The sequence below is a fragment of the Mobula hypostoma genome, chromosome 16 (genome assembly GCF_963921235.1).
Source record: "Mobula hypostoma chromosome 16, sMobHyp1.1, whole genome shotgun sequence".
NCBI classification, from domain to species: Eukaryota; Metazoa; Chordata; class Chondrichthyes; order Myliobatiformes; family Myliobatidae; genus Mobula; species Mobula hypostoma.
Window position 1 is genome coordinate 42,314,743 of NC_086112.1, and position 11,674 is coordinate 42,326,416.

The 11,674-nt window shown below is 39.5% G+C and overlaps 1 protein-coding gene across 4 annotated transcripts in view; it reads right to left on the reverse strand.

Annotated features, from left to right (window-relative positions):
• Positions 1-11,291, reverse strand: part of frmd3 (FERM domain containing 3) — a 185,830-nt gene extending 174,539 nt beyond the window's left edge. For all 4 annotated transcript variants that reach the window (XM_063068799.1, XM_063068798.1, XM_063068800.1 and 1 more), the window contains exon 1: positions 10,843-11,291. In XM_063068799.1, the coding sequence (XP_062924869.1) occupies positions 10,843-10,947 (105 nt within the window). In that variant the 5' untranslated portion in view covers positions 10,948-11,291. The remainder of the gene's footprint in view (positions 1-10,842) is intronic.
• Between the last annotated feature and the right edge of the window lie 383 nt (positions 11,292-11,674).

The window sequence follows — 11,674 nt, forward strand, 5'->3', positions numbered from 1 at the left end:
CTTCTCTGACCTCTCTCTCATTAACAAGGCATTTTTCCCACTGAACTGCCACTCCCAGGATTTGTTTTTGTTGTTTTGCACCATTTTCTATAAAGTCTAGAGAGCATTGTACATAAAACTCCCAGAGGATCAGCAGTTTCTGAGATACTCAAACCACCCTATGTGGCACCAACAATCATTCCATGGTCTAAGTCACTTAGATCACATTTCTTCCCCATTCTGATTTTGGTCTGAATAAGAGCTGAACTGTTTGATGGTGTTGCAAGGTTTACTGGCTGACTGGATATTTGCATTAATGAGCAGGTGTGCCTAATAAAATAAAATACTGAGTGTATGTTTTGCTGCCATCTATGTGCTCTTAAGCCGAGAGGAGAGCCAGTGAGATTGGGTCTGCTGTAGACCTGCACAAATGTACCAGTGTACCATTGGAAATGGACATCCCCAACTTATAGTGCAAGGGTCTTATGGACAGAAACAGAATCCTTACGTAACCTGGAGGCACCCTGTACTCAGAACATGAGCAGTGTGGATCCCAAATTGGGGCCTTCACCTACAGACTTATTCCTGCATTACATGTAAGGTGCAAACCTCCACAGAGTCAGCAGTGAACATTCTAGAAGCTGAGTGATATTTTCCTTCAGGAAAATCACATCAGCACTCAAACACTGGGTGATATTTGCTGGTGCTGCAGTATAAACTAAAGTGGCGTCTTCAGATGATGCACAGTTTAGCATTTAAGCATATTAAGGAATTCCCCGATTATTTCCATGCTGGAACAGATGAGCTCAAAGATTTGCACAAAGCTCTCTTCAAATCGCTAAAGAACTTCATCATGCTTTGTGAAACAGCACACAAGGTTTCTTGCTGGCATGAAAATACACCAAGCATTTCACTGTGCACATCTATTTACTCTCTTCCAAATGTTGCACCATCCAACCAACTGCCTGCAAAACAACTGTTCCTTTATCCTTTACATCAAAGTCTATATGTGTCAGCTGTGCCTCTGACGATCCAGAAATGGACTGTATGTCCTAGGTTGGATAAGCATGATCAGAATCAGAGTATTACAAGTTAAACCAGATTCTTTTTGCATTTAATCACTTGCATTGAGATTTAGGTATTATACAAGGCTGTACTATGATTACAAGAATATTGTATACAAGAACTGAGTTATTCACTAATATATTCATCCGCTCTCGATTTTCTCCCATCATGGGGAATAAACTGAGCCTCAAGGACAAACAAGCACACAAATAACAGTGCTTGGCTTCAGTTACAAAATCCTATATAACACCAGTCACTATGATCACTTTTCCTTCTCTAGAAAACAGGCTTCTGTAACACAGTGCTTAATAAATTCTGCATCAGCAATGCTTTCAGATTGCATTCAGCATCCCAATGGGAGATATATGTGACAAATATTAAAAGCCCTTTCTTTTGACATTGAGTTTGACTTTAACAATGAGTTCATCCAAAACTGTCTTGTACAGATGCTAATTCAGCCCAAAATCCATTTCTGCATTACTCTTGTTTCCAAATACATACACAGGATCACAAGAGGCTACAGAGGGTTTCAGACCAGCCAGCTTTGTCATGGGCACAATCTTCCCCACCATTGAAGATATCTTCAAGAGGCAGTGCCTCAAGGAGGCAGCATCCATCTTTAAAGACTCTCACCATCTAAAACATGCCCTCTTCTCATTACTACCATCAAGGAGGAGGTACAGGAGCCTGAAGACCCACACTCCACAATTTAGGAACAGATTCTTCCCCTCTGCCATCAGATTCTGAACTGCCCATGAATGCCACCTCATTATTCCTTTATTTCTTGCTCAGTTTATTTATTTTTACAGTTTATAGATTGTTTGCAGAATACAACAGAAATGAAGGTTATTGGTTGAATTTACCAACACAACGAGAAGATTAGGGATGCAACATGTAGTAAGCATTTATAAAGAAAGGGCTTATCAGGATAAGGAGAAAGTTGAAAATCTAGGCTTTCATTCACTAGGGCAGGAAGAACAATAAATGGAGAAAATTATGAAAGGATGTGAAAAGGAACATGAAACTTAAAATTTATATCTGTCTAACTAGAAGCACAAATTGAAGGATTATTTAGATTTGGCACATGTTATCATATCAAAGTCTTTGTGTCCTTCCCTGTCAACTAAAACAAGAGGCAAATCAACACTTAAAAAGTCCATCATCACAAAGGCAAAATCAGTTCAAGAAATTGCCCATCACTTTAACGGGATAGAATGAGATCTGGCTTAACAAGTTTCTATCTGACCTTGCCTTAACAGTGTTCAAACAACTGCTTCTCCCACCCTTTGAGGAAGGGAAATGCCATATATTCAAACCTCTGTATGAACAATTATTTTACCTCATCCTTCCTAAATGGGAAACCCCTTAATTTTAAAACAGTGACTGCAGATCTAGATTCCTCCACAAAAGAAAAATCCTCTCCACATCCACTCTGCCAAAGCTCCAAAGGACTTCTGTTTTAATTAATTTCCATCTCACTCATCTAACTCTAGCGAATGCAAATCAAACCTTGACTAAGAGAATCTAACCATTCCAGGTATTGGAAGCACTGAACTGCTTTTCCTGAATTATCATTCCTTAAATAAGGAAATCAATACAGTACACTTGAAATTAAATTAATTGCTCCACTAATTACTTACAGTATCTATATATTATCCTTTTATAAAGTAGGTGTATGAGGACACAGCCTTGGAATAGAGGAGCATCCTTTCAGAATGAAGATGAGGAGGAATTTCCTTAGCCAGAGAGTGGTGAATCGGTGGAATTCTTTGCCACAGACAGCTGTGGAGGCCAGGTCTGGACGTATAGTTAAGGTAGAGGTTGATAGATTCTTGATTGGTCATGGCATGAAGGGATACAGAGGGAAGGCAAGAGATTAGGGCTGAGAGGAGAAATGGATCAGCCATGATGAAATGGTGGAGCAGACTCAATGAGCCAAGTGGCCTAATTCTGCTACTATGTCTTATGGTCTTACTTAGATCTTTCAGAATTCACCATTCAGAAAAATGGACAATTTCTCATCTCTTATCCTCATACTCTCATTTTAAAACTCTATTCATTTGTAGCCCCCTTAAGTCCTCTTCACAAATTACTTCCCTACTTATCAATGTCATCAGCAAATTTAGCCACCACACTTTCAATTCCTTCATTTAGTCATTAATGTACAGTAAATTAACAAAGCTTGAAGTTCTACCACAAACTCTGTGGTGCACCACTCTGCTTGCCAACCAGTAAATGGACTTCCTCCCCATTTCATGTTAATTGACCCACACCAACCCTCTTCCCACACTATGAACTTTCATTTTCCACAATGGTATCCTTTTATCCACACACTTGCTATTTCTCAAAGAACTCTAAGTTAGTCAAACGTGATTTCCCTTTCACAAAACCATGAACATTTTAAGTTGCCTGCTTTCATGCCCTTAACAGTAACGAATATTGTTCAGCTTTGTCTGCCTCCCTCCCTTTCTGAATAAAAATGTTGCAAGTTTAGGAGCTGTCCCACATTCCAGTCAAGCAAAATCTTGGCACTGCTGCATTCATGAATTATGTTTTTGGTTTGAAGTCCCAGATTGCCCAACAAATATTTTGTATATGCTCATTCTAGCAGAAGGAAATGTACACTAAAAATTATGTCAGAGCAGTATGCAAACCTGAGAAAGAGGTACTGAGAGTTAACAACAGACTCCAAAACCCAAAAATCTCATTAAAAAAGAACAAGCGAACCTCCTGCTAATTAGTGTTCACCATCCTCCTTCAACCAGTGAATCAGAATTCCTACGTGTTCTTGGTACTCTTCTTCGACAGTCTTCATGACCTACGATCACTTGCTTCCACTACAGTTTTACAGATGAAGTCAATGCGGGAATCATGCACTCTTCCACAGAAAGTAGGTGGCCAAAGGGGGCAGCCACGCAAACAGTTTGCAAGGCGATGAGTACCTTCCATTGTTTATACAAAGCTCTTTCTTCGCTTTGAGCGGTCACGCCAGAGATTCCTACTGATGGCAGCAAAGGTAAAAAACACATTCTAAATAAATTGCTTGGATTGTCAATTCACATGTCCACATTGAGGACACCCTCTGACAATGCTGACACCATATAAACTGTGTAAGACATAATACAGATTAGCAGAACAAAACTGGGAATTACTGAAGGGCCGGAGGACAATAACAGCAGCAAAGACATCATCAGTCTCAGTCTGTAACTAGCCTGGCTTAATTCTCTCTCTACCATTAAGATAGAATACCAATCCCACTCTTCTAACCTTAAGGGTAGAGAGAGGAAAAGATCAAGTGAAGAACAATAATCATATCTAAAATTAGGTACTTCCTGGTGAAACTATAATGCCCTAATGCCAAACAGCAAAAATAGAATGCAATACACTGAACCAAGCACAATCAACTGACTGATTCCAGTCATGAATTTTTCTGCTAACTAGACTAAGAGAAGATGTCTACATGAACATCCCCAACTTCCATAACTACAGAGCCCTGCACACAAACATAAGAGACAAAACTGATACATTTACAACCAGCCTTTGCCATAATCGTCAAGTGGATGATCATCTTGCCTTTCAAAAGGTATCAGTCCTTTTAAAGTTCAATTCACTCCACAAGATATCAAAAACAATATGAGCAGAGTGCATAGCTTTCAACTTGTCTGCAACTCTTCTGGACCTCCAATTTCTGTATGAGTCTATGAAAATTTATTATACTAGATCAAGTTTCCCAATTATACATTGCTAAGATGGAAACCCAAATTTTAAAACAGGCTCAAATCCTTCAACAATTGCATGCATTCCTCTTGTGAACTGGTCGATGTGTGGGTTTGGTGGGTGGTGCCCATTGCACACAGTGGTCTTGTGGCACTTTTGATTATACTGCATTTGGCTCTTGTCAGGAATTCTATCACTTATCACAGTAGTAATCAAAGTTAATTTCACAAGCACTACGAGGGGATGATTGATAAGTTCGTGGCCTATGGTAGAAGAAGTCAGTTTTAGAAAACCTAGCACATTTATTTTTCCTACATTTACACACTTAGTCCAGCAGTTGTGGAGCATACGGACCCCTTCTTTGTAGAAGCCAGCACCTTGGACCTCCAGAAGTGGTCCACAGCAGGGGTGATTGATAAGTTCGTGGCCTAAGGTAGAAGGAGATGAGTTATTAACTTCAAACTATCTGCATTTTCACTTAAAGAGCTGAGCTGTATGTGCATGTAACGAGAGTCGTATAACTCATCTCCTTCTCCCTTTGGCCACGAACTTATCAATCGCTCCTGCTATGGACCACCTGGAGGTCCAAGATGCTCTCATTACATGCATGTGCAGTTCAACTCTTTGAGTGATAATGCAGAAAGTTTGAAGTTAATATCTCATCTCCTTTCACCTTCGGCCACGAACTTATCAATCACCCCTGCTGTGGACCACTTCTACAAAGAAGGGATCCATATGCTCCACGACTGCTGAACTAGGTGTGTAAGTGTAGGAGGGGGCTATGTTGAAAAATAAATGTGCGAGGTTTTCTAAAATTGACTCCTTCTACCTTAGGCCACGAACTTATCAATCATCCCCTCGTAGTGCTTGTGAAATTAACTTTGATTACTACTGTGATAAGTGATAGAATTCCTGACAAGAGCCAAATGCAGTACTGAAAATGTGTACTAGTGAGCCAGCTGAAGTAGATTCACCACACATTAAGAACCATTCCTTCCACTACTGGTATTCTGGGCTTCAGCCTGCCCCATTATACAATACATTGCAATTACACACAGTGACTACATTAACAACCAGAAAATTCTATTGGTGAGGATGTTCACAACAAAGATGCTACCCACAAGTTATTTCCAAGTTCCACACCATTCTTATTTGGAAATACACTGGCATCTCATTATTCTATAATACTGAATCAATGGCATTTTAGCAGTTCCTTCACCTGGGGGACTACAGTGCTTCAAGTAGCAAGAGACATCTCAAAGCATGAATAGAAATAAATGCCAATTAGTACGGATGCAACACTGACAAACAGAAAAGTGTCCAAGTATGTCCTGTCCACAGAAGGACAAAACTACTTGGCAAATCTTTGCTTTATTTGTCCACTCTCAATCATCAGTTTAGAGAAGGAAGATATTGCACAGAGTACCATGGATCATCACTAATATTCTGCTTAGTGCTATCCGCTTTGAGTCCTAACAAGATCATTCCAGGCCTCATTCATCCCTCCTCCAAACACTGTCAAATGACCTGAACACCAGCAGTGGGAGAGGTGTGATTACCCTTGACATCAAGGCACAATTAGACTAAGTATAGCATCAAGGAGACCCAGCAAAATAGAATTCAAAGCAAATCTGGGACAAATTGCTTCATTATCAAAAATCATGCCCAGAAAAAAGGAAGATGGCTGAGGTCACTGGAAATGAACACTAGCACTGGACTGCATTTAGGAAGGTCATGGTATTCTTGGGCCAGTAAGTAGTAACAATCACTTCACACATGTAATCTTTCACTGTCAATTATTCCACAATGGCAAACTTTCATTCCTTTTACCACGGATGCTCCACAGCTACAAGGCTTCTTTGCTTGGTCCTCCCAAACTCCTGACATCCACTATTCAGAACTGACAGAGAAAGGAGCTTCATTAAATCAGCTTGTTCCACTCCAAGTCACACATTATCCTGACTTGAAAATAAATCATTGCACTTCTGTAATAAAACTGATAAACCTTCAAAGCATAGACGGCAATGATTTTGTAGGTGGAAACACGAATACCATTCTAAGAGCCAGGATGTCTACGTAATAAATACTCAGCTGTGGCACCAAAATGTCACGGAAAGCTACAATGTAAATTAACTAGGTAACTTGAGGATCTGAATTCAGGTTTAAAATTTTGAGCTTTGAAAGATGATAACCATTAAAGTGAGGAAAGCAGTCAACTTCCATTCACTCTGTTCTATATGTGACTGCAGTCTCACACCAATGAGGCCAATTGTTCCCTGCTCACTGTTTTCAACTACTTCAGAAAAAAAAAGTCTCCTATGGTTCAAGGAAATAGGCGATCACCACCTTCTTATAACAAGGATAGGCTATAAATTCATTGCAAACAGCACCCTTTCCTGCTGAGTGAACTAAAACCATAGTTTTCTGTATATTTCAGCTCCACTCATTCAATATATCATTAAATGCCACATTTGATCTAAATATATAAAATATGAAAAGATGCTAGTTAAAATAATTTTCACTTTGCATTGTCCAAAACTCCTTCCCTCCACCAAGGAAATACTACCCAATAATATCATGGGAGTGCATTCACTCAAGAAAGGTTGCAGCAGTTTGAGAAGATGACTCTCTAGCAACTTCTTCAGGGTGGTTAAAGGCTAGCCTTCCCAGCAAGGTGAATAAATTAAAAGGTTGTACTTGGCTATGCACTGGAAAAATATTGGCTTTGCAATGAATTCAGGATTACTAAATGCTTTTAGTTGTATTTGAATTGTGAAAGCAAGTTAAGAAAATAGTTTTCCTTTTTATTTATTCAATGATACAATGAAAGAATTTCAGAGAAATTTTGATGGAGACATCCCTGAGTCAGAAAGTTAATGAAAAGTACAGTTCCAGACCATCTTTGGGCAGTCACTGTAGAATTTATAAAACTAAAACAGCTAGATTCACAGAGAGGGAATAAAAGGGAAAAATATTAGAATGCAGGATAATTTGTACAACGACAAAGATAGAAACAATTCAATAAATCAATTATTCCTAACTTAAAAGCAAAATACGGCAGATGCTGGGAACTAGAAATAAAATGCTAAGTAGATCAAGCAGCACCTGTGCAGAGAAAAACATCATTAATGATTCAGGTCAATGAACTTTCATCAGAATTTGGGGAAAACAGAGGAAAACAACTTCTTTTAAATTTCAAACAAAAGGGTATTTGATGGGGTTTGAGGATGTTTGGTAAAGAGAACAAGTAAGAAGTTCTGAGATACTGTAACGAAGAGAGATCTGAAGTAGGGATGGCACCACTGAAAGAGGCCACAATAAAAAAACATGGGATAATTAAAGTTATGTCAGAGAAGGTGTAGATAAAAGGGAAAAAAATGAAATCTGAACAGGTGAACATACTGATTAGGAACAGTGTACTCCTCAGTACCATGAGCTGTCGCCACCATTGAATAAAATCATGGCCAATTGTACTGTAAGCTTGGCTCCATATTTCCACTAACCCTGCATTCTTTCATCGTTTTGCTTATCCAAAATCAGAATGTCATGAGAGAAGTGGAGACAGAAGAGTGAAGCAGTGCATCCCAGAGGGAACCATTCCTTGAGAATGCCAGAAGCAAGAGGAAGATGAATCTGAGGTGACACTACCAATAAAATCAACAATTTCAGATATCATCAGCTATTCCACTTTTCTGTCTCACATTTGCAGCATCAGGGTGTTTCTTTTCCTCTGTTCTCTTAGAATCATAGAAAAGTTATGATACAGCAGGAGACCTTTTGGCTCATCTTGTCTGGCTCACTAGTTGGATGAAGGTACCACCTAGACAGTATGCTTGCTAAATCTGCTCATGACTAAGAGCTAGGTGGAAATTAAGTTCTGAACAGGATATAAGGAAACCACAGAGGGTTTACCAATCAGCTGTGAATTGGCGACAGTCCATCGAAGGGGAATACAATATGGCAAGATGTGAAATTGTCCATTCTGACAATTTTGAATTTTTTTGAAAATGCATATTCATAAATAGTGAGAGGTGAGAGATGGCAGAGCTCTGAGATTCACAGGGGCCTGGATACCCTAATATATGATTGGCAAAAGGCTAGTATGCAGATACAACTAGTAATACAGTAATAGGGAGGTTGTTTTTCAGTTATATAGGGTACTGGTGAGATCATGTCTTGTGTTCTGTGTAGGATTTTGGTCTCCTTAGTTAAGATGTGCAAGTTTTATTAGATCAGTAGTTTACCAACTCATAACTAGACTTAGAAGGCATCTTATGAGGAAGGGTTTGATATGTTAGAAGAATGACAGTACCTAGATTGAAACATATAAAATTCTCAGGGATTTTGATGGTGTGAATGTGGTGAGCTGTTTCCTCCTACAGGAAAATCTAGAACTGGGGTTACACACACAAAATGCGGGAGGAACTCAGCAGATCAGGCAGCATCTATGGGAAGGATTAAAGAGTCGACCTTTTGGCCATTTTCTGTGTGTTCCTTTGGATTTCCAGCATCTGCAGAATCTCTTGCATCTAGAACTGGGGTTACGGTGTAAGGAGTCACCTCTTTAAGACAGAAATGAGGTGGGATTTTTCTCTCTTTGGAACCTTCTTGCTCAGAGTGCAGCTGAAACGGTTTTTAAGTATTTTTAAAACAGAGGAGAAGATATTCTTGAGAAGCAAAAGGGAGGCCAGGCTGGAGGGAGGGGGGTGGAGGGGAGAAGAAGGCGGAATGCAGAGATGAGGTTCCAGTCAGGTCAAGCATTAGTTTATTAGGTTATTCAATATCAGGGCAGATTCAAGGATCTAGGTAGCCTACTCTTGTTCCCAATTGTTCAGCTGTTCAGGTTTCACTTCTCAAGACATCTTTTTATTGTCCACCATCCTTACACCCATGTTATTCAGTCTCCCTAAATCTCAGATCTTCATGTTTCTTGGCTCGGCCTTTCCCATAACCTTATAACTAGTTTTATTTCCAACTTTACTGAACTCTGATGAAAAGTCACCAAGATGAAATGCTAACTTTTTCTCTTTTCACATATGTCACCTGACCTGTTGAATATTTAAAACATTTTTATTTACTAATTTAATCAAAAGCATAATTTAAAATAAATGAGCCAAGGAAGTTCCACCTAATTTCAGTTTTTTAGCATGGGTTTAGAAAGTACGCCCAAACAAAAGCCATAGATCAGTATTTACAGATACCCATGGAACTTAAATGATTTTTGCCAAAATACACTCGTTGTACAAACAGTAAAATAAACCTTGGTATGTGAAAGATTGCTTTACATTACGTGATGAAATTGAAATAAACATCAAACAAGATATTTTCCTCTGTATTTAATACCAGCCATAGTCTAAATGAAAACAATCTCCAATTTCCACAAAATAAAATTTTGGAAAGAAAGCATGTTTAAAATAAATGCATTTTTTTTAAACTTATAAATGCATCACCAGATCAGAAGGCATTGGTGGATGTCTGGTAGATAGCTCACATGTTGTATATAAAGAACAGGAAGCAAATATAATACAAATCTTACGCACACAACCATTCCAAGTAACATACAGGGATCGACAGATTTAAAATATGAATTATGTATTCCTCGCGGTAAATACACGGAAAACTATAAATGTACTCACATCAACAAAATAATTTTATCATTTTAAAAAAAGAAACGAATGATTTCATCAAGACGCAAGCCGGAATCAGAAAACGCATTCTAATTAAATAGCATGCCATCAATTAGAAATAGTAATAATGAACCTTTATCGTTTCATTGGCAACAATCATGTAGACATTGCCGTTCTATAGTAAAGGGGAGTGTCCGAAGCTTCAATTTCTTTAACATGGCAATGAATAAAGATCAGTTGTGCATGTTCAACTCACAGCATAGCGAAGATATTTATAGGGTAAAAAATATATATATACACGTTCTAAAAACCAAAAAGAAACTTTAAATAGCATAGTGCCAAAAAATACAATTTCCATGGTCCTTCAAAAGGAAAATCTCTCCCATATTTCGAGTAGCTTTGAATGAGTTTATTTGAAGCAGGATTTCTAAATCCATTATCCTTGCTACTGTACCTGGATAATGCAAGGTAGCTCAGTGTCATCCAGGAGTCTGATTGTACATTTGATCTCTTGACTTAACGACTTGATGCTTGAACTGCGAAAGCGGAGCATTTTCATTCTTCCCCCTCTCTTCTTTAAGTAATCATAAGGAAGCACCGGTCTCGAAAGCGAACATGTCTCGGCTAAACTGGGGGGGGGGGGGGGGAATCTTGGGTGTGTATCGTATTAGAAAGAAAACACTAGCACATGGAGAAGAACACCGACTGCGTCAAACAGTGTCCCTATCTCAGTCCTTCATTGAAGAAATCGCTGACAGTTACAGAGGAACATGGAAATAAACAGCAACCATGGAAACTCCAACGATTCGATGCTTGCTAAACAATGCTAGCCCTACACTGTTCACTCTACGTGCAGGCTGCTAGTGTGTGTGCCGCCTGTAAAGATGCTCTGTATTGTACTGATATGCTCGCTCCCCCTCGCTCGCGGCATGCGCGCACACGAGAAACGACGCGCGCGGCTCCAGACTCCGGCGCCCTTGGCGGGGTGGGGGGGGGGCGCAACTCAGCCAATCACAACAGCCTGCACGCGCCTGGCAAGTACGCGCGCTCCAGCAGCTGGTGAGCAAGGGCGCGCGCGTCGTGGGGACAACAAAGGGGAGCGAAGTGCCAACCCAACGCTTGCAAATCGTCGGTGCCCTTTCCTTGTCTTTTGCTTGTCGATGGTATCGGTGTTTTATCCCTTGCAGTTGCCTGTTTGACGGCTTTACAATGCCTCTATTTACCATTTATTTTGCATAGAAATTGTGCCTTAACTGGCCAGTGTGTAAGATTCCGTTCATAGTGAT